We start from the raw sequence: 23,647 nt of genomic DNA, 5'->3' as shown, positions 1-23,647 counted from the left end.
TGGTCCTGATTCACACCCCTGTGAATATAAGTGGCTTTCAGAGAAACCTAGTGCTCTTGGCCTGCCTCCAGCTGCCCTCAGGCAGCCTCAATGGTTATACTGTCCAGAGGGTACAACACAACTGAGTTAGGGTCACATCCATCAAAGCACTGCCTCAGGGAGGTTGTGTGTGACTGTGAGGATGTTCGTCCTGCCCACTACAGCTCTAGACCCCACTTACCCCATGAAGAGGGCAGGCAGCAAAGCCCAGGAGCCCACAGTGGGAGCAGGATGGAAGCTGGGAAAAGAGCCATCTTAACCCTGCTGAGTAAAGCACAAGCCTACACATCATGGCTCGAGGGTCGGAAATTTATATCTAAATAGCTAGGAATTTTCCAGAGCCCCTCTGCTTCTTTAAACCTACTAAGTGTTCTGGCATTTCCTCTGAATTTTTAATTAATTTCACTTCCAGAGAAGTATTATTTTTGTTGACAGTTTATTCTCTCAAATGGCACTGCATTGAGTAACGTGGTTTTTGTTGTTGTTGCTGCTGCTGCTGAGATTTGCTTTCGTTCTTTAAAAATCTTATTAACTCTAATTTATCTTCCTTTGCAGCTGAAGAAATGGTGACTAGGTGAGTCAAGGTTCCAAGGCCACCGTGGTTGTCTATTATGGGCAACCCAGAAAGAATAGGAATGTGCTTACAGGCGGAATGCAGAGTCCTGGAGTGTAGAGAGGTGTTCAGGAACCTGGAGCCCCGGATGTGTTTTCAGCACACCAGGGCCGCTTGCAAATGATTTCTGAACCACTGCTTCAAAATCGAGACCGAAAGAGCGGTAAAAAGACGAATGAGGAGTTTCAACGACAGAGTCAATAGAGCAGGAGGGAGGACATTAGATTGGAGAGTGACTTAAAAGGCGGACTTGACAAGACTTAAAACCAATGGCAGTGAGCAGTAAGGACACCTTCCCGCCTCCCGGCCCCTCTGGCTCTCACTGAACACCCGAAGGCTGGACAGCGCTTTGGGGCTTCAAGTAAGTCGTGCAGACGACGACGCCGAGGCTGCGCGAGCTGAGACCCTCAGCTCGCGCGCCACTCTTCTCCTGCCGCTCTCTCCTGCTGCGGACTTTTTCGCCCCCAACTTCGCAAACCAGAGCCAATTAGCGCTCAGTAAAGCCTGGCAGGGAAACCAGTCGATTCGTCCTGTTTTGCACTCAAGACCTAAAAGTAGATCATCGTGCACTCGATTGGCCGACTGTCCTGGGCGGAATAGAGGGGACCCATGCTAAGCTGAAGGACCTTGCTCTGTGGTTTCCTCTTGAGTCGCTGAGAAATTGAGATTCCTTGGCGTGGAAGGAGGTTGTCTTCAAACAGTTCAGGTCCTAGAGGAACACTAACCCTGGCCCTACCCCTACCTCACGGTGTGGCTTGGCATAAGCCATTGAGAATGAAAAGCAGGCTATGTAATAAACCTAGGTATGTGTGCAGTCTTTGCACCACGGCCTAACTAATGAAACGATGTGGGTGGGTGTCAACCCAACCTCCCATAGGAAGAAGTACTTTTTCCAACCCCGCCCGGCTGGCATAACCAATAGATTGATCCTGTTCTTCTCAAGACCTCAGAAGTAGTGTATGGTTGCACCAGATCGACAGCTGGCCCAGGACTAGGGCTAAGTTTGGGAGCTTGTTTTCTAGCTGTCTCCTGGGTTTCTAGAAGATGGAGTTTTCAGGGAGTGGAAAGTGATTTTCCCTGATCTGTTCACATCTTAGAAAAACTCAGGCATTGGCCCTCCCTACCTCACAGTGTGACTTGGAACAATCAGCCCCATCTCTGGACCTATAGCTCTATCTGTAAAATAAATTCAGAATTCCCCGAGATCCTGAGGTTCTCCCCGCCATATAAATTTTATAACACTCCAATACATCCTGCATCTGGATAAACCTGGATTGGTGCCAGCGGCTGGGTCCTGGGACAGTCATTTATCTGAGACCCTCCTGGGTGGTCCTGAGCCACAGGCCCATAGGCACCCACCTTCACTCAGTCCAGGCCTCTCACGCTGAATAAAGCAAGGCAAGATTTGTTCATTGACAAATATTTGTGGAGCTTCTACTGTGTAGTATTGCTGAGGGAGAAGCCAAACTGGTTTCTGATCTGAGGAAGTTCAGAGCCTCAGTGTTAGGAGAGATTGACTGGGGCTGAGATGGGAGACTCACCAAGAGTGGGGAGCCTAGGTCAAGGGCCCTAAGCTAGGAAGACACCACCCCATTGGAGATGCTGGGATGGGGACATTTCAGCACCAAGGGGAATGCACAAGTTTGACTAGGAAGGGTGTTCCAGGTAGATAGAATAAAAAATTTGAGACTGAAATAGCCAGGAGATGGAACCCGCTGCCTGTGGAGTGGACATGCCAGAGATGATTTGAACAGTTGGAGGAATGACGGGCCTAGAATGTGAGCTCAGGAGATGAGCTGTTGTGTATAGATGGAGTCATGGTTAATGGGAGCCTAGGGTATCATCTGGCCCCTGAGGAGTTGGGAGGGGGAGGACCTTTCCAGGGTTCCCGCACTACCTGAGTTCACCACCTCAAATGTTCATCACCCCGCTTTTGTCTGCTCAGCCGCCCTCCCCCACCAAGGTTGCACTTTGACAGGAACGCCCCATGACAGATCTCCAGATGTGCTGGGGATGGTGCGGTTGCAGGGGGGCCCTGTCTGAGAGGTGGCTCCGATCCTGCGAGGCGTATAATCTGAACCCTACAAAGGGCCATTTACACGGTTCCTAGAACACATTCCATAATTTCTCTCTCTGTTACCAGATCAGCGCAGCCAAACTGCTCTGCTCCCTCCCCCTGAAATCTCCCTTTCACACCTCCATCTCCCCTCCGAGGTGCCCTTATTTCTTTTTTTAACCTGGGCGGAAGGTGGAAGCTGCAGCCTGGGCCTGCGGGTGCCTGAGATCTGTCGCAACGAGCACTGGAGTCAGGGTCTATACTGGAATTTCAAGCTAGCCGGTAGGTAGCTAAAGGGGCGTGACTAGGACTTTGCCTTCAGCCCCTGGCTCCACGGTGCTGCAATAACACCAGCCTCCCCAGGCTAGCTCAGCTACGTCTCCCTCCTGCCCCCGCATCCCAGACTTCAAACTCGGGCCCCATCCCCTGAACACGGGCCCCAAGCCTCGCCAAGCCTCTGGGGTTTGAGGCCCAACTCGGGAGCTCCGCTCGCCCTGCGCGCTCCTCCGCCTTGCTTCCCAGGTTAAAGCTCGAGGTTGGGGAGTGGGGCTGTCACCGCCCATACCCGGATTCCCCGGCACCTCGGGTGCTGTCCATCTCATAGTGCTGAAGATCCTCTCGACCTCCGTCCCCGAAGATTAGTCGTGTCCCCTCCCCCCGCGCGCCTCTGCAGCCTCCACTCAGGATCCAAATGGTCCAATAACCCGAATGGATCATCGTCTTACTCAACATTTCAGGTCGCTGCGTTGAACTGGAAGCACTCAAGAGGTCAGAGGTTACCTAAGGGGGTTCAGAGAATGTCCATGACCTGATCAGACCCAGGGACTGTGGGAGAGGTGGGCAAAACTCAATTCCTGTACTCTGTCCTGGTAAAAACTTATACATTATGGACATAGTCCCAGCCCATTCCAGACCTGTCCTATGGATTGTGTAGGGAGACTGGGAGGGTGTCCCTCATTTTCAAGGTGTCACTCAACCCCCTTGTGGCATCCGAGCTGTGCAGACACTGCTACCTGTGATGTAGGAGAGAAAAATTCCTAGAATTCCTCCCATGCACCTTTAACATGGTGAATATGCCCTCCTTTGGCTCTGGGTGACCCTTAGCTCATATGGACATCTCCATTCGTGCCTCCCAAAGTTTGGGCAAGAAGTGGGGTGCTAGCTGTTCCTCATGTAGAGTAGCGCAGCTCTGGGTCCAGATTTTTTCCCTGAGGGTGTAGATGAAGAGGTTGGCCAATGAATTGAGAGTGATCGTAATGGCGGTAATGCTGGGAAACACGAAGAAGCCAGATACAGCTTATCGCAGCAGGGACTAGTTCAGAAAAGAGGGCCATCGAACAGCAGGAAGGCTGCGCTTGTGAACTCCACCGAGCCCTGGGAGGGCCTCCTGCACCTCATCTCCTGCTCTGCTCCTTACAATCTTCCAGGGTCACAGCCCAGGCCCCCTACCTTATCATCAGTCTGGGGCACAGTGTGAGACCCAGAGGGAGCTCAGACAGTAGAGGCGGAAGTCTATAGAGCAGGGCTGGCAAGTGCCGCCCAGCGTGGTCCAGGTGAGCCGAGCCTGCAGCAAGCGCCCAGTTGCCAGTGCCCAGCTCTGCCAAATAAGGGTTCAGGCCCAAGCTGACCCAGATAATAACAGTGCTTGGGCTGGACAGTGGCCCATGGGTGAAGGGTATGTGTGTGTGCCCAGCAGCGTCTCATCATGTTTTGAGCATATGAGCATGGAGCATTTCCTACAAGAAAGAACAACTTGAGCTATCCCAGGGCTCCACAAGGAGCTGCTGGTCCATGGGTTGTTCTCTGGGCCGCCGTTGCCCAGTTGCTTCCGGGCCAGTCCTGGGAGGGTAGACAGCTAGCCAGAAGACTGCACATCACCCACCTCGACCCCAAAATAGAAATGCAGGGCCCCTTTTTCAAAATTTGATAAGCATTTCAAGACAGAGACAACAGCACATTAAACCAAGTGCAGCTCCTCTGAGACTACACAAATCCCACACCCCTGAAGCCATCCCTGCTCCTACCCATTTCATATAGGTCTCATTAAACTTTAACTACACTTCAGGGTTAAGTTTGAGGTTTTTACTGTGGCAGAACCACTGGCCCCCACCACCACGCTCAATTGCCAGAATAAGGAAGAAGGCAGGGCAGATTGATCTAACCATCCCACAGGACCCTTATCAGAGGCCAAAAGTGAGCTATCTATGCAGCCTTGCTAAATCTCAGCTTCTACCTGCAACTCTGACACCTCCATCCCTCTCCAGGGCGTCGGAGAGCCAGGGCCACACCTGAAGGAACTAGCTAAGGGTGAGGTCTTTAGGGAAATTGATTTCTGACATATTCTCAATTGTTTGTTTCAGTTTCCCCTCTGATATCTAAGAGAGAGTAGTTCAGAGGTTAAATGAGGTCGCATGCAGTAGTGGTATTGGGAAGTCTCTGGAAGGGGGTTAAAGTTCTGGGTATCAGGCATGGGGTGGACCTAAAGAGTTGTTTCTCAACTCTCTGAATGCTATTTTATTGTCATTAAATGATGCCCTCCTCGCAGCTGAAAAAGAAACACTAGGGAAGGACAGACAGGAGGAAGAACTTCCAAACTGTGAAAGGCCAAGTTGTTGGGAAAGCAGGGACAGCAGAGGGCGCCATTGTGCAAACACAATCACAGGCGCTCATTTTTCTCACACCTTCTCTACCCTGCAAATGTACACAGAAACACCACCTTCACACCCCTCTCCCCAGCACACACACACATTCCCTATTTTACAGGCACATCAGAGGTCGAAGAGTTAGAACTCCAGGCTCAGATTCTCCAGCTGGCCTCTGAGGGTCCCTCACAAATATTTTGCCTTAACCTTTATCCCACCTCCAAACTATTTTCATAAATTGTTCGTAGCTCTACTCAGTGAGGAGCTGGGGAGAGAAACTAGGACCCCAATTTCCTTTCCCAGCCTGTGGCCCTGCCCCTCCAGTGGGAAGATGTTCCCTGCAGTGTTATTTACAACGATAAATAAGCTGATGACATGACTGGGTGTGAAAAGAAAAGAAAAGAAAAGAAAAGAGAAGAGAAGAGAAGAGAAGAGAAGAGAAGAGAAGAAGAGAAGAGAAGAGAAGAGAAGAAGAAGAAAGAGAAAGAAGAGAAGAGAAGAGAAGAGAAAGAAAAAAAGAAAAAAAGAAAAGAAAAGAAAAAGAAAAGAAAGAAAAGAAAAGAAAAGAGAAAAAAGAGAAAAAAGAAAAAAGAAAAGAAAAGAAAAGAAAAAAGAAAAGAGAAGAGAAAAGAAAAAGAAAGAACATGCCAAAATGGAGTCACTTTTGCTAAGACATGTCATCAAACCGCATGAAATTGCATGAAACCACAGTTTCAGCCTCTCCCAGGAGTGGAATTTTAAACCCAATCAGTCTGGAATTTAATGACCATACACTTGTGAGATAATCTGCATAAGAACTCCAGACTTAAATAATCCACTTTTAACTTCTGAGTCCCGCCCTCTTTCTGCCTATAAAAACCTTCTGTTTTGTGCAACCCCTCAGAGTACTCTCTGAGTTGCTAGATGGGATGCTACCTAATTCATGAATCACTTAATAAAGCCAATTAGATCTTCAAAGTTACTCATTTAACATGCCTAATTCAGGCCACAAAACAAGCCTCAATAAATTCAAGAAGACTGAAGTCATACCAAGTATCTTTTCCAACCACAATGACATGAAACTAGAAATCAACCATAGGAAGAAAACTCAAAAAAACACAAATATGTGGAGGCTAAACAACATGCTCCTAAACGACCAATTGATCAAAGAGGAAATCAAAGAAGAAATCAAAAACTGTCTTAAAATAAATGAAAATGAAAACACAGCTTTTCAAAATTTATAGATGCAGCAAAAGCAGTTCAAAGAGGGATGTTCAAAGCTATACAGGGCTATCTCAAGAAACAAGAAAAATTTCAAATAAATAATCTAACTCTCCTTGTAAAGGCACTAGAAAAAGAACAAATAAAATCCAAAGGAAACTGAAGGAAGGAAATAGTTAAGATCAGACCAAAAATAAACTAAATAGAATTTTTTAAAATAGAAAAGTTCAATAAAACTAAAAGCTGGTTCTTTGAAAAAATAAATGAAATAGACAAACCTTTAACCAAACTCAAGAAAAAGAGAGAGAGAGAGCACCCAAATAAATAAAATTATAAATGAAAGGGAAATTAGAACAGAAACCGCAGAAATACGAAGAATCATTAAAGAATATTATGAACAATTATATTCCAACAAATTTGACAATTTAAAAGAAATGGATAAATTTCTAGAAGTATAGAATCTTTCAAGACTGATCAGGAAGAAATAAAAAATCTAAACAGACCAATTACTAGCAATGAAACTGAAGCAGTAATCAAAAAATTCCCAACAAATAAAAGTCTAGGACCAGATGGCTTCACAGGTGAATTCTACCAAATATTCAAAGAAGAATTAGTACCTATTTTTCTTAAACTAGTTCAAAAAATTAAAGAGGAAAGAACACTTCCAAACTCATTTTATGAAGCCAGCATTACTCTGATACCAAAACCAGATAAAGATATTACAAAAAGAAAAAGAAAATTACAGGCCAATATCCTTGATAAACATAGATGCAAAAATTCTCAGCAAAGTATTAGTAAACTGGATTCAACAATACATTAAAAGATACATGACCAAGTGGGATTCATCCCAGGGATGCAAAGATGGTTGAACATTCATAAATCAATCAATGCAATACATCACATTAACAAAATGAAGGATAAAAACCATATGATCATCTCAATAGATGGAGAAAAAGCATTTGACAAAATTCAACACCCTTTTTTTTAAAAAACTCTCAACAAAGTGGTTATAGAAGGAACATATCTCAACATAACAAAAGCCATATATCACAAACCCACAGTTAATATCATACTCAATGGAGAAAAGCTGAAAGCCTTGCCTCTAAGATAAGGAAGAAGACAAGGATGTCGAGTTTCACCACTTTTATTCAACATAGTATTTAAAACACACACACACACACACACACACACACACACACACACACACACACACACACACACACACAGTATTAGAAGTCCTAGCCACGGTAATCAGATAAGACAAAGAAAAAAAAAAGGCATCCAAATTGGAAAGGAAGAAGTAAAACTTTCATTATTTGCAAATGACATGATGCTATATATAGAAAACCCTAAGGACTCCACCCAAAAACTGTTAGAATTAACAAATGACTTCAGTAAAGTTGAAGGAGAATACAAAATCAATATACAGAAATCTGTTGCATTTCTATACACAAGCAGTGAACAATCGGAAGAATAAATTAAGAAAACAATCACATTTACAATTGGATCAGAAAGTATAAAATACCTAGGCATAAATTTCACCAAAGAGGTGAAAGATACAGGCTCTGAAAACTATAAGACACTGAAGAAAGAAACTGAACAAGATACAAATAATTAGAAGGATATACCTTGCTCATGAATTGGAAGGATTAATATTGTTAAAATGTCCTTACTACCTAAAGTAATATATAGATTCAATGTAATCCCTATTAAAATACCAAAGGCGTTTTTCTCAGAGTTAGAACAACTAATCCTAAAATGTATATAAAACCACAAAATGCCCCTAAATAACCGACAAAATCTTGAGAAAGAGTAAAATGGGAGGTATCATGCTTCCTGATATCAAACTATACTACAAAACAGTATGGTACTGGCATAAAAACAGATATATAAATCATTGGAGTAGAATAGAGAGCCCAGAAATAAATCTTTGCTTATATGGTCAGTTAATCTACAACAAAGGAGGCAAGAAAATACAATGGGATAAAGACAGTCTCTTCAGTAAGTGCTGTTGGCAAAACTGTACAGACATATGCAAAAGATAAAAATGAAATTGGACCACTTTCTTATACCATGGACAAAAATAAACTCAAAATGGATTAAAGACTTAAATTATAAAACTCCTAGAAGAAAACGTAGGCAATAAACTCTTTGACATCACTCTTAGCAATAACTTTTTAGATACATCTCCTTGAGCAACGGAAACAAAAGAAAAAATAAACAAATGGGACTACATCAATCTAAAAAGTCTTTGTACAGCAAAGGAAACCACCAACAAAACAAAAAGACAGCCTACTGAATCAAAGAGGATATTCACAAACAATACATCTGATAAGGGGTTAATATCTACAATATATAAAGTACTCATACAATTTAACACCCATCTCCCTCAAAACACAAACAATCCAATTAAAAAACGGGCAAAGGATCAGAATAAACACTTCTCCCAAGAGGACATACAGATGGTCCACAGACATATGAAAAGATGCTCAACATCACTAATCAGAAAGGCTATCATCAATAAATCAACAAACAACAAGTGCTGGCCAGGATGTGGAGAAAAAGGAACCCTCGCACACTGTTAGTGGGATTGTAAACTGGTCTAGCCACTATACAAAACAGTATGCAGATTCTTCAAAAAAAAAAAAAATGAAAATAGAGCTGCTGTACGACCCAGCAATTCAACTTCTGAGTTTTTATCAGAAAAAATCAAAAACACTAATTCAAAAAGATAAATGCATCCCTATGTTCACTGCAGCATTACTAGTAATAGCCAAGATAGAGAAGCCAACAAGATGAATGGCTAGAAAAGATGTGATACACACACACACACACACACACACACACACACACAATACATACAATGGAATACTATTCAGCAATTAAAAAAAATGAAATCTTGCCATTTACGACAACATAGATGAACTTAGAGGGCATTATGCTAAGTAAAATAAGTCAGGCAGAGAAAGACAAATACCATATAATCTCACTATAAGTGGAATCTAAAAAAAACCAAAATAAATGAATAAACAAAACAGAAACAGACCCATTGATATAAAGAACAAACTGATGGTTGCCAAAGGGGAGGGGATGGGGAACAGAAATTTTTTTTTTTAATGCTCGATTCATGAATTGCTTAATAAAGCCAATTAGATCTTCAAATTTATTCAGTTTAATTTTGTTTTATTAACACCAGGGACATTGAAGAACCACAAAATGACAGTTGCAAAGGCTGTGAGGTAACATGGACTCATGTTCATACTGAAAAGTGAAGGTTAAGAAGCAGGACGCTAAGTTGTTCACTATGTCAATGGTGTTTTGCATATAGATAAAGACTGAAGAGGAAGCCGGAAAAATTAAACCAGTGGATTAAAGTGGGGTGGGTGATCATTTTCTTTAAAAGTTTTCTTTCTTAAAAATATGTCAAATTATAAAATCGTTGCCTTTGGGAGATAAGGTTATTAGTGACTTCTCTCCCCACCCCCCACTTCTTTCCAAATATTCTACACTGAATAGGTATTATCTGGATAATCAAAGAAAAAGAAGTTACAACACACACACCTGAAAGAGGCTGTTCTCTTCATGCTGCCATAGCATTAATGGAGTAGGAAATATTCCCTTATTCCCTTTTCCCCCAAGGCTGCCTGTGTGGCTCTTCCTCTTTTTCTCCCCACTTATATCCATCCTCATCACCCTCTTTAGAGGCCCTCCCACTGCAAAAACAGAATTTAAATGAACACACTTGGAAAACCCAAAGAAGCTCTGATCTCAGCCTCCTGCTGGTAAGAGCCTGGCTGGGACACTGACACAGGAGGGGAGAGCCATGGGGGAGTTTCCCTGAACTCTGCAGGGCAGGAACAGAACATATGTCATTTTCATTGCTGGATTATTCCACCCTTCTTACTGCTGTCATTATTTCAAAATGTTCAAGGACAGACGTCTCCGCCCCTATCCTGCCCCCATGACAGCCTTCGGCTCTCTCTATGTAACCCTCTTTCTGCTCCCCCAAGATTCTCTCTACAGACCAGAGAAATAAGGTGTGAAGGTGAGGAAAGAGGGTCTGCAGCCTCCACGGATGCTGGCAGGAAAGGAGCTTTCTTATCTCTGCTGGAATATGGCAGAGATCCAGGTTGGAGACTGGTGCAGCCGAGGCTATTGATTAAACTTTGTTCTGCGTGTAAGTTTAATCTCAACGTCCAGAGACACAAAAGCTGGAGTCTCTGCAAACTTGCTTATCTTCTAATCAGAGGAGGCTCTGCAGAAAGCAAGGGGAGATGGAGGCTAGGGGTCCCAATGGAAGGGAGGTTTGTGTGTTGTGGGAGATGGATGAGATGGCATAGAAAAAACACGGCGGGGATGGGGCGGAGCAGGAGACCAGAGTTCAAATCCCAGCTCTGCTCTCTCCTTGCTGGGCAATTTGGGGGCATCACTGCCCTCTCTGAGCTTCAATTTCCTCTCCTGTGACTCAAAGAACTAGTTAAGGATCCCTGTCCCTTTCCAAGGCCACGTGATCCTCTCTGAGGTTGTTTTCTAGCCTATAGAATCAGGATCTTGATATCTACCCCTCGTCAACAAAAAGATTACTTCAACCTTCTACTCCCAACAAACAGATTTGTCCATCTGGGGCCAAATAGCTCTCCAGTTTCATCTCTCGGCATCCTCACCTCTCATTTGATGCTCCTAGCCACCTCATCTCTATGCCTTTTCTCATTCTCTTTCCTCTGCCTGGATTTCCCTCTCCTTTTTGGATTAACATCTACTTGTCTTCTAATATTCAGCTCATCTCCTCCAGGAAGCCTTCCTCATTTCTCCATCCACTGGCTAGGTTAGGTTCACTCCTCTGGGCTCCTGTAATATCATGGGCATGTGCCATTGTTGCCCTTAGGAGCTAGTAATCACAGCTGAGGTTTATTGAGCACTTACTAAGTGCCTGGCCCTTTTCCCAGCATCATCTAGTTGAATCCTGACCACACCATGGGAAGGAGGTGCTGTCTTTATCCCTATTTTCCTGATTAGGACACTGAGACGGAGGAAGGTGAAGGTTAAGTTTGGAACTGTGATGTGAACCCAGGGTAGTGTTTTTCCAAAGTCTATTTGCCATATACTCTGTCCGCCCGCCTCACTGCCTGAATACAGGCATAGTAATTTTCTGTTTAGGAATATATGCTAGGCCTTCTTCTGACCTATGAACCCCAGGAGTGCAATGTCTTGCTCCTTTGTGCCTCCACCCTACTCTGCCAGGCAGAGTCACAGGAAGGGCTGAATTCACATCTCACATTTTTGCACCCATGCGGTTGGGGCTGCCCTCCTTGCCCTTCAGCCTTCCTTACCCCTCCCGAGGTCTTGGGAGTCTAGGAAGAGCCGGGATGTTCCAAGCCCCCTCGCCCCACCCCCTGGGCCTAGCCCAGTGTCCTCTGCCATCCATTGCCACAACCATACCTGCCTAGGGTCAGATTTAATCCAGGTAAAGGGACCTCCACCTAGAGGTCATGGTCACATGTGTTAATGTGCCCAGCCTGGGCCAGCCCTCCTCAGGCTTAGTTCACTGAATTCTCACGGTAACCTATGAGGAAGATAGAAGTATGAGTTTCATCTTACAGATGAGGGAAACTGCGGCTGGATTGACATCACAGAGCAAGTGGGGCATCTGGAAGTGATCCCAGGGTGGTCTGACCTCCAGGCCTTTTTCCTTTCCCGCTGCTACCCGCTGTTCCTGGCAAGGCCTCGCAAGGGCAAATCCCCTGAGGATGAGAACGGTGATTCATCTTTGCACTTGCAATGGGTCAGTGCGACACCCAGGCACCATTGAACTGATTGTGAAAATCTGGGCTGGGCAAGCACTGGCTCACAGCAAGACCAATAACTGTTTATTGGCAGAGGTCAGCAGGGCAAGGATTACTATCCCCACCTGAGATGAGGAAGTTGCAATCAAGGAGTAGGAAAGTTGCCCAAGGTCATCATTGAGTCAGAGGAAGAGCAGGGACTTGAATTCAGGACACTCATGGACCCTGTTTAAAGTAAGAGGAAGGAGGCTGTGGCAGGGCTGGAGTTGTGGGGCCTGGGCTGGCAGTTTTATGGGCCCTGTAAGTCACAGAGATTTGTCAGGGCCATCCCTGCTCTAATGAGGGCCTTGTTCCTTCCACTGGAGCTGGGCCCGGTATGGCCTAAACAGTGACAGGTGACTAGTTTATGGCAGTCCAGGACTGGGTCCTGGGCTGGGAGATAAGGCCAGGAGCGGGGGCCTCCTGCCTGTATAACCTTGGAATCAGAGCTGGTAGATGGAGCAGGAGCCGCCCTCGCCTCCCACACTGCAAATGTGCAGCTTCTGTGGTGTCTGTGATTAAGATGTATCAGTGAGGAGGTGTCCATCCTCAACCTCCTTCCCCGCCCCACACCTCAAGGGGACCCCCCCACGCTGGGGCCTGGTTCTTCTTTTTCCATCTTGCTGGCCCCCAGACATACTAAGGGGTGTGCAGACGGGCCAAGAGCAGGATTACCTAGGGGGCAGTACCCCCTCCCACACTTTCTCTCTTCGGGGGACCCAATGCAATGGACTTTGAAGTGGATCGAAAAGTCACTAATCTAATAGCACGTTAATCCCATCAAAGGTTTCCAAGTCTCCCCCCTGCTTGTCAGGGGGCTGGCCTGCGGACCCTCTGACATGGACTTCATTCCTGGGAATAATAGGCTTCCTCCACTCTTTCCCCCACCTTTTCCCAGTCCTGAAAGATACATTTTACAGCCCTGTAAACATAAATCTACACTCCAGAAAAGTCCCTCCAGTGTGGAATCCCTCTCCTGACTGTCATAGTCCCAGGCTGATGATTAAAGTTGAAAGCAGTACAGACAATAGGGCCATAAGCCTGATGTGGATGCCCCCTCCCCTCCTGCCTCTCTGTAGGATCAAAGCTGCTCCTTCATGCTGTGTGATCCTGGGCCAGGAGGTGGAGGGTGAAGGGGAGTTATCCAGGAGTCTAACCTAGGAGGAAGCCCTTTTGCCCGGGTAGTTCTGGGGGAGGCAATCCCTCTTCAGAGGTCCCTAGCTCTGGTTCAAAGGCGGGTGGGGGCTGAGAGGTTGGCAGCGGATAGGGAAGCGACTAGACCAGAAAACCGGGGCTTCCTGTTGCTTGAGGGGACACAGGCCCACCACCTGGTTCCCAGTCCCTCTTCTCTATCCACATCTGAGCTTCCCAAACTCCCGAAATGCTAGGGCCTCCTTCAAAAGAACGTTCCATTCCCTAAACTCACCTGAAAATCCTGACAAATGAGGGAACTAGGGGTCCATTCAGACCCCTGTCTCTCCTCTTCAGGGGTGGAGTGGGGAGGCTTAACAGGACCCAGCCCCTCTTCTGACCCCTTAAGTTTTTCTGTCGCTGAGCCCCTTTGTAATCCATTTCTCAATTCTGGCCCCTTAACCCTCCCTGCTCTGGCCATCACATAAACACTTACCCAGTAATTTAGGAGCGTCTTCACTCTCTGTCGGAATAAGGGTCTTTAGTCTGCTTGGAAATTAAGTTTGAAGCAGCCTGGGAGGACACAGAAAAATGATAAGAATCAGGGGTCACTGGTTGAGAAAAGCAAACCTTTCTGGGAAAACAGGATTCAACAAACATCATTCCACACCCTCAATTTCATCACTGATAGCCCTTCTAAGGCTATCTCCACCGCCCGTCCCTAACCCAAGCTAATCCCAAAGTCCTGGCGGGCTGCCCCCCTCGGCGAGAGGGCTGCGCAGTGTCCGCGCCAAAATGAAGTCAAGAATCCTGGGTACCCAACCCTTGTGCGAATCAAGTACCTTGCGATGTTGCTACCCTGTTCCCAAAGCAGAGGCCAGGTGTGGATGGGGAGAGGAGCAGCCGGTGTGGGGGGCGGGGCGGGGGACGCTCCTCTGAGGGGAGAGGACGCAGAGCCCGTGAGGGGGCCTCGCGCAGAGAACTGGGTGGGGTGGGGGAAATGGAGGATTTTAGATCAGGGACAGGACGCGGGAGGGGAGGCTCCGCCAGGGGGAGGAGCCGGTACCCGCGTCCCGCTGTGGGGGCTCCCTCCCGTCGCAGCTCCGCTATAAAACCCCGTCCCGCCTGATCGCTGCATCCCCGGCGACCTTTTCTGTGCGCGACCCCCAGCTTGGAAGCGTCTTTGCTCCTGCACAGGATGTGGCTGCTGCTGGCGCTCCTGGCCCTCGCCGCCTCCTGGCCCTTGGCCCGCGCAGGTGAATGCCTGGGCTTCGGCCCGGTGCCCCTCGGGTGGCCAGCTCTGCGCCCCCAGCCCCGCGCCCCCGCCCAGGCTGCGGCCGCGGGTGGCCAATGCGCGCGGGCTGCGCGTGGGTCCGGAGTTGCGTGTGCGCCCTGCGCAGCGAGGCTGCGGGCAGACGGGGCTGAGCGGGCGGGCTCCTGTGCGCACACGAACGGCCTCGTGCGGTGCGGGCGGTGCGTGTGTATGTGTGTGCGCGGCAGCCCTCGGAGAGACCAGCGTGCGAGTCCATGAGAAGGATGCTTCCCTAACCCACCCCGAAACACGCCTCCGTTTCTCGCCCTTTCTGGCGTTTCGCGCTGTTTCTGGTCCTCCTCAGTTTGTTCATGGGTCGCAGTCGGTCCCGCCGGAGATCATTGCTGGGTGGCTGCCTCCCCGAACCCCCACCCAGAGCGAGGGCAACATATTGAGTGTGGCGGGGCCCTGGCATCACTGCTTCCTACCCTGGGTTCCTTATCCCCGGAGGCTGCCAGCTCCCTTTACCTACCTGGCCCCCAAGTGCTGTATTGGGATCTTGGCTGGGGGCACCCGGAGACCTGAGGTCCCGGCCGAGCCGGTCTTTCCAGCCAGGGTGATTTTCGTTTAAAGATTAATGGTGAGGCCGAGTTCTTAATTATTCGCCTAGGTAGGAGGTGGTAGGAGAGGCATGTTAATATTTGATAAGGAACTGAAAGTGCTTCCAGCGGCCGGGCACAGGGATCCGGGAGGCACCTTCTTTGTGATCCCACAGGGACCATCTCTTTTCTTCACTCTTCGAGGGACCCGCCAGTCCCTCGATGGTCTTTGGAGTTCGTCTGGCCGAACCTCTTCTCCAACGCTAGATGCTCCTTCCTTGGAGTCATGGAGTGAGGGGTGAGGATATCACAACAGCAGAGAAGGAGAGAGAGGTACCGATTGCAGGAGAGACTTAGCTGCCGTTTTGCGGGATGAGAGGCATCTTGCAGCAGTTCTCCGCCTCTCCCTAGGAGAGATGGAAAGAGAAGAGGCAGGGGAGGGGTTCAGAACAGGCCTCCCCAAGATGTGTCACTCTAGCATGTGAATTATTTTGAGCTGAAGGCAATAGGGAAACTTTCACCTTTCCCTTAAAAAATTTGAATGGGGGGCCTTGCTCATAATAAGAGTAATTACCAGAAATAACTTTTTACGACTTATCTGTAGGGTAGGGCAAACTTGTATTTACTGAACATCTGCTCTTATTGTTTTGTGATTGAACTTTGTCCCTCTGAAGCCCCAAAGTGCCTCACCTCGTCCTGAGTTCAGAATGTTATATATACCTCATTTTCCCTTTCTGTCTCTGACCAGCTCCTGTATGTGGGGTTCTGACACATACATATCTAATTAAATTCGGTCATTTTCTCTCATTAGTCTGTTTCATGTCTGTTTGATTATTAATTAGACCAGCTGAAAGAACCTAGAAGGATAGAGGAAAGTTTGTTCCTCCCCCACAGTAGGATGTGACCATCTACGGAAAACAGCTGGGCTTAGTAGAAAAAGAAACACTTTGTAATTAATTTGGCTGCTTTGTAGTTGTGTGGCCTTAGGTAAGTCACTTAACCTCAGTTTTCTCATTTATAAAACAGAGATAGTAGTTCCAACTTCGGGTGTTGTTTTAAGGATTCATTCAAATAAGATAATGAGTGTAAGTGCTTAGTGTGGTGCCTATGTGGAAGGTGGCAGGCACTCCATGTGTGATGGCTGTGAAGGCTCTACCAGTGACCTGTGGCCAGCTTGCCAAGAATTCATCTCCGCTGTCCCTTCACACAAGCTGTGCTCCTTTTAAGGCCTGAGGCTTTCTGACTGTGAACTGCCAGGGGACCTGCCTTCCTCCACCCATTTCATCCTTTAGGAAACGTGAGGCTAGAGAGCCACCGGGCTCCACACCAAGTCCCCAGAGCATCTGCTGCCGTGGAGAGAGGAGGGGAGAGGATATCGGGCCCCTTCAGAGTCACAGACCCCTGGCCAAAGTTGCTGAGACTTTGCCCAGGACACACTTGGGTTTTGCTGAGCTGGTTTTCAGGATTCCTTCCTCCTTCTGGAGTGGGAGGGTGGGGTGAGCAAGGTCCATAGAGTTTCTTCAATCATCTCTAAAGAAGGGGAGGGGGCGATGGGTAAGCCAAGGGTGGGGGACAGTGACTGGGTGATTGGCAATTGTTAGGTCTCTCACTCCATCTCTGGTTAGAGCAGGTGGGTTAGGTGGAAATTAGAGCTTGGGACCAAGACCTGTGTGTAGCCCCTCTCCTTCCCATGTCCTCTGAGGAGGCCTGAGACAGCAGGTAATCATCCACAAGAGCAGCCCTCTCATGAACAAATCCAGAAACCTGAGCTGGTTTGTGACTCTGACACCTCGAGCCTGAAAGCCAACTTGCTACGCTCAGCCCACACACATGGACCTAACCCTTGGCCTCAGCCTCATCAGCATTGTGTTTTCCTGGATCCTGCCTCCTGAAGAGGGTAGTTACAAGAGCATTCAGCCAAACAGGTCATAAGTCTCTATGATTAAAAGAGTGGACCAGAGGTTATCATTACAAACCTGTGAGCTGTAGCCAGAGGCAGGAAAAAGCAAATTCCTAAGAAAAGCTCAGCCTGGACCAGATGGACCCTAGCGAAGCTCAGAGAGTGTTCCACTGGAGTGGCAGTACCTTGGGTATCCAGTCCAGAGGAGGGACCAGTTTGTCCTTGGAGGCCTCATCTGTCTTCAGGACCTCTGAGAGGTGGAGACATAAGAAGATTATAACAAGGAGGTTTTCACGGGTGTAGGTAACCTCCCATCCATTGTCTTCTCACACACTAGCTCCTTCTGCCTAAGGAAGAGTGTCGGGCTCAGAAAAGTCAGTGAATTCTCTTGCAGAGATTAAGCAAGATGCAGAGCTAGGACTAGAAGCCAGGTGAACAGGCTCCAGCTTCAGAGTTCCTTCCACCTGCAGAGAGGGGCCTGAATGGGAAGTGGCCACTGCCCCTTGAAGAATTGACCCATTCGGGGGTTACCAGATGCAGCAACTCCCAGGGGCAGCAAAGCCCTGTTGAGGACAGGGGATGAACTGTCATGGAGAAGACACTTAGGGACTGTCCATCTCTGAAAGAGGCTGTGCCAGCAGGATAGGTGAAGATTTGATCCAGAGCTGGGCAACTTGAAAACCCAAGGTGGCTCTGAGGGTCCCACAGTGAGAAGGTGCCTCAAACTCTTCCTCTCGCCTGCTACCAAGAACCTGACCTTCTCACGGCTCCCTCCCCACCTTGTCCCCATTCCAGGGACCGAGGGGAGATGGAGTTGGATGAAGGCAGCCAGGGTAAGATGTGGGAAGAGGGATGATCTCAGAGACCTCAGCTCAGGCTGAGTAGGAAGCTATGCTTTTCTTAGGAATTTCCTCATCCCTGAATTCTTTCCAACTTGGCTTTGGCCATCTGTGCACTGACAGAGGCCAAAGGGAAGGAGGCAAGGGAAAGGGAAGGGCTTTATCAGGCACTTTACTAAGTCCCAGGCTACCTGGAACTCTCCTGCCATCTCTCATTTAATCTTTCCCACAGCCCGATGAATTGGGTAGTCTTAGTTTCGTTTTACAGATGATAAAACTGAGGCTTAGAGAGATTAGGTGATCTGCTCCTAAACCCACAGCTCTTAAGTGGCCCAGCCAGAATGCCAGAATTCAAATGCTTTGCCCACTCTGCTGGCACAATTCCACATCCTCCTTTTTTTTAATCAATAGGCTTTAAGTAAAGCAGGTTTAGGTTTAAAGAAAAAAATGAGCAGAAAGCACAGAGGGCTCCCATGTGGCCCCTCTGTCCCCCCACAGGTTTCTCTACTGTTAACATCGTGCATCAGTGTCATACGTTTGTGGTACAGCTTTTTTTTCAGAGATGCTGGTTCTACTGCCATGAGGCAAAGCTGGGATTGGAATCTGTCTGGACCCAAATACCAGGGCTGTAGGGTGGTGGGACAGGGGAAAATGCCTGGCTGTTTTCCGTGCTGTGGGGCTGTGAAAGTTCAGCCTAGAATGGGTCTTAATAACACAAGAGGGTGTGTTCTGGGGAGGGACTAGCCTAATCTTCTCTATCATCCCCCTGATCAACTCTGGGCAGGCAGCTAGGCTCAACTTGGCTCTGTTGAGGGGAGGGGAGGCTGGGCCCTAATCCTCCTCTCCTCTCACCAGAACCTCCCTTCCAGGTTCGGGGTGCGGGATGCAGGAGGGACAGGGAGGCTAATGAGCAACAAATGGAGAGTGTCAAGGCCAGGCCTTGGGGTGGCCTCAGAGGGGCCCCCTCAAGGGCTGGTGGCTGTTCTGCCCTGCCCTCCCCTACCCGCAGAACAGTGCCCAGGGCAGATGACCAGTAGATCAGCCACAGGTCAGGTCAGGGACACCTGCAGTCTGGTTGCTTCTACTGCCTCCTCCCCCTATCCCTACATTTCCTTCTTAAGTCCCCTTTCCCTAGGTCCTCTGTCCCAGACCCCAGGAACACTCCACCCTGGTCCAAGGCGGGCTCCGACTCCAGGGAGATTCCCAGCCTCTGACCTGCTGTGTTCACACACACACACATCCAGTGTGGCTTGTGTGCACACAGTTCACGTGTGCTCATAGACGCATATGTGCACACAGACAGACTGACACACACATGCACAGGCCTCACATCCTTCCTCTCTCTGCTCCAGAGTCACATTGGTGCTACGAGATTCAAGCCAAGATCTCCAAAACCTGCTTGGGTAAGTACAGCGAGTCTTGGAAACAGGCCTTTCTGTGCGGTGGGGACCATCCAGGTCGAAATGGAGACCCAAGTTGGGTGGGAAAGATGAGCGGTAATGGTGCCCCATCAGTCACATATCAGTTCAATACACACAGACACATACACATAAACATAAGCACAGACACACACATGCATACACACACATGCATACAGACACACACAGACACAAACACAGACATGCACGCATACACCGCTGGTGCTCAGGGGACAGGGAATGTAAAGTGACCTGAGCATTTTCTGGCATCTCCCATCACTGTCACCAAGCGGGTAAGTCCTTTATGAAATAAATCAGCAGCAGCAGCAGCGAATGGAGAATTTCATTTTGCTCTTTCTCATACTGAAGTGGAGAGTTAGTTCTGTTAGTTCTGTTCCAGTGCCGGTGGACCTGGGAGGTCATCTTTTGCACTTTTTATTCAAATGTGGACCCATTTCCCTGCGGTCTGCTTTGTTCCTGCCTCTGCTGTGTTTGGTGGCTGGACAGTGCTGACCCCTCCCGGACCCTGCCCAGCTGAGAGCTGGAGTCACCAGGGTGTAGGGAGCCAGACTCCTCTATGGGCTACTTCTCCACCTCAGCCTCAGCCTTAGGGTCGAGTCAGGGGGTCTTCCATAAGCAGCCTTCCAGGAGACTCCACACGACACCTTCCACGTGCTCTCCTTTCACTTTCTGGGATCTTCATCGCGCAGGTTATGAGGCGGCCCGCCACTGCCCTTCTTCCTTCACAGCCCAGCATCGTGAGGTTGTCCCCTACCCCAGAGCTCACAGCCACCAACTGGCCACTCTGTTCCCACCCTGTCCCACATCACTGCCAGATCTGCTGGCTTTGCATGTGAGTGTGTGAGTGTGTGTGTGTGTGTCTGAGGAGAAAGGCTTCTGCAACACAGCCTGTCAGCCAACCCAAGACCTTGTCTCATGTGAACTGGGTACATGAGTCTGACCTCTGTGGAACAGAGGAGGCCACACCCTGGTGCCAGGTGCCTCTGACTCAGTCTGCCCTCTCTCCCTGCTCAGGGCCAGACCAGTGGGGTGATGACTGCCAGAAGGACCGCCAGTCCCCCATCAATATTGTCACCAGGAAGGCAAAGGTGGACCAAAACCTGGGACCCTTCTCCTTCTCTGGCTATGACAAGAAGCGAAAGTGGGAAGTTAAAAACAGTGGGCACTCAGGTGGGTCCCAGGAGGGCAGGATGGAGGACCCAGGCAGGGATGGGCACCCAGTCCAGGGACCCCTGATTTCCCTGAGGACTAGGAGGGCATGCAGGCCTAGGTTCACGTCTGCTAAAGAGACGCTGGAAAGCACAGCCGGGGGAGGGGAGGGGGAGCAGGAAGGGCTTCCTTGAGCAGTATTTTCAATCCTTTCATCAGACCTGTCTGGGGTTGCGGGGGTGGAGGGGAAACGTTCTAGGATGAAGGAACAACATGTGCAAAGGCGGAGGCATGAAACAGCTAGGGATATTCAGGGAACTGCACATGGCTCCATGGCTCCATGTAGATGGAGGACAGAGAGTGAAGCCAGGAGGGGCCAAGCCAGCCCAGGGGCGGCAGAGCAGGGCGCAGGTGCAGGTCACCCAGGGCTGTGGAGTTTGGACATTCCCCTGAGGATGCCAGGTCACTACCGAGGGGGTTACAGCAGGGGAGGGATTGACTGAGATTCCATGTTTAGGGCAGCGGGGGGCTGTGCAGAGGGAGATGCAGGCAGGGAGGCCAGTGAGGGGCCAGGGAAAGGCCTGGGGCGTACCACTGGACCCATCCCCTCCCTCCAGGCCTATGAAGGGTGGGAGGTAGGAGGGAAGGTCTTGCCTAGGTGGAGCTGGGAAGAGTGGCTGGGAGAGGCTGGCAGGGGCGGGTATGAAGACTCTGCTCCATCCTGTGCCCTTCAGTGATGGTGTTGCTGGAGGACGAGGCCACAATTGCTGGAGGAGGACTGGCTTCCCAGTACCAGGCCAAGCAGCTGCACCTGCACTGGTCTAAGGTGATGGACGCAGGCTCAGAGCACAGCCTTGATGGGGATCGCTTTGCCATGGAGGTGAGTGGCCCCCTACTGGGTCGGTACTTTGGGAGGGCTCTGGATGTACCTGCCTTAGCCAAGAAGAGTGGTCCAGCCCCCCACAAGTCCTCTCTCCATCCCTCTCACCCACCACCAGATGCACATAGTACATGAAAAAGAGCAGGGGACGTCAAAGAACAAGAAAGAGGCCCAGGACTCCGAAGACGAGATTGCAGTGCTGGCCTTCCTGGTGGAGGTAGGACTCCCACCCCCCAGGGTCTGAGGGGCTGCTTCTTAGGATCCAGAGACCTGGGATTCCAGCAAGACAGGAGGAGCCTTGGGAGACCCCAACTTCTTCTGTTTCTCAGTGACTTGTACACCCCTAGGTGGGGAGCCCAGAGCCTCTCAGGACCTCAGTCCCAGAAACTTCCTGCCCTCCCTATCCCCGACACCGCTCCCCCCCACCCCAGGAGAATAAACTGGTGGTCGCCACCGCCTCTCCACAAGCCCCTCTCAAGTCCCCTTCCCTCCTGTTCTAGGCTGGATCCAAGAATGAAGGCTTCCAGCCCCTGGTAGAGGCGCTGTCTGATGTCCCCAGACCTAGTGAGTCGGGATGACCATGAGCAGCGGGCTGGGGGCGGGGGGAGGGAGGGAAGAGTTCTTTCTACAAAGAGGGGACTGGGTTCTCAGAGGGAGGTGCGAGAGGGAGCATCAGAGCCTCAGAGATCTCTTCCCTCTCCAACTGACGGTATCCTCTCCCCACCAGAGATGACCACCAAGATGAAAAAGAACATCAGCCTGTCAGACCTGCTTCCCGAGGAGGAGAAACTGAGGCGCTACTTCCGCTACCTGGGCTCGCTCACCACACCAGACTGTGAGGAGAAGGTGGTCTGGACTGTGTTTGAGGAGACCATTCAGCTCCAGGAGGAACAGGTACATAGGGCTCAGCCAAGGGTACAGACACCCACTGCCTAGTTCCCCAGAAACCATCCCTCTGGGTCCCCTCAGAGGTCCCCTGGGCTGGGGTAGGGGTAGGGCACCCCAGGGAGCTGAGGGCCTGTTGGTTGAATCCACAGACACTTCCTGTAAGAGACAGATAAGGGGAGGCTGTGGCAGAAGCATGAGGCAAGGCTTCCAGGCTGCACACTAAAAACTAGGTGAGAGTCAGCCAGCTGAGGGCAGGGGTCCTGTGTCCTGTGGAGAGGCACCAGCCTGCGAGGCTGGCCAGGAGCAGCTGCGAGAGGGTCAGAGTAGCCACAGAAGGAAAACAGTTCATTCATTCACTAAATGATACTCTAGTCTGTATAACACATTAGGCTCCAGGATACAGCAGTGAGCCTGAAGGGCCCCAAACCCTGCCCCCATAGTACATTTGTTCCAGGACAGTGGTTCTCAAAAGGTGGTCCCTGAACCAGTGGCGTCACCATCATCTGGAAACTTGCTAGACATTCTCATTCTTGGGCCTCACACCAGGGGCCCAACAAGCCCTCCAGGTGACATTAATGCCTGCTCAAGTTTGAGGACCATGATCGTTCTATAAGAACAGTGATAACAGTAGCTGTAATCGTATGCCCTCAAAACTGTGAGTTGTGGGTCCCCTCAGCTAAGGGAAGCTAATGAGAACTGAGCCCCCACCAATCCCAGTACTTTATATCCCTCATTCTTTCCATCTGCGAAGATACCTGAGAGGCAGAGATTCTGAGCCCCTTCACTAATGAGGGTTCAGAGAGGCCCAATGACTGGGCTGAGGTCACACAGCGGGAGTGCAGCTCTACCCACCTGCCCTACCCACTGAGCCCTGTCCCCCCACAGATCCTTGCATTCTCTGAGAAGCTGTACTACGACAACGACAACGGACAGACACTGAAGATGACAGACAACATCAGGCCCCCGCAGCGACTGGGCCAGCGCCAGGTGTTCAGGTCCCAGGCCCCAGGACGCCTGCTGTCTCTGCCGCTGCCCGCCCTGCTGGCCCCCACACTCACCTGCCTGATAGCTGGCTTCCTCCGGTGATGGCTCACTTCTGGACACTTGACCTCTCTCCTCAGCCCTTAGAGGGTTAGGGCCTCCCTTCTTCAGGCTTCCCAGGTTGGACTTCGATGATTAAAGTATGTATATATTTTTA

General features: G+C 49.4%; 1 protein-coding gene and 1 long non-coding RNA gene across 3 annotated transcripts in view; one reads left to right on the top strand and one right to left on the bottom strand.

Annotated features, from left to right (window-relative positions):
- LOC120620850 (uncharacterized) overlaps positions 1-14,486 on the bottom strand; it is a 26,810-nt gene extending 12,324 nt beyond the window's left edge. The window contains exons 1-2 of one of the 2 annotated variants that reach the window (XR_005658001.1): positions 14,346-14,486; positions 14,000-14,076 (exon numbers count right to left, since the gene is read on the bottom strand). This is a non-coding gene — a long non-coding RNA (uncharacterized LOC120620850). Of the gene's footprint in view, positions 1-684; positions 980-13,999; positions 14,077-14,345 lie in introns of those variants that run through there. The other variant, XR_005658000.1, reaches the window with a different exon arrangement.
- CA4 (carbonic anhydrase 4) lies at positions 14,484-23,647 on the top strand. Its single transcript, XM_039885849.1, has 8 exons — positions 14,484-14,759; positions 19,446-19,496; positions 20,547-20,702; positions 21,416-21,561; positions 21,680-21,778; positions 22,062-22,125; positions 22,289-22,455; positions 23,335-23,647. The coding sequence occupies exons 1-8, from the start codon at positions 14,702-14,704 to the stop codon at positions 23,533-23,535; spliced, it is 942 nt and encodes a 313-aa protein (XP_039741783.1). The 5' UTR covers positions 14,484-14,701; the 3' UTR covers positions 23,536-23,647.

The sequence above is a fragment of the Pteropus medius genome, unplaced genomic scaffold (assembly GCF_902729225.1).
Source record: "Pteropus medius unplaced genomic scaffold, Ma_sr-lr_union100, whole genome shotgun sequence".
NCBI classification, from domain to species: Eukaryota; Metazoa; Chordata; class Mammalia; order Chiroptera; family Pteropodidae; genus Pteropus; species Pteropus medius.
Note: the sequence above shows the minus strand (reverse complement) of the source record. Positions and strands in the feature narration are given on the sequence as shown.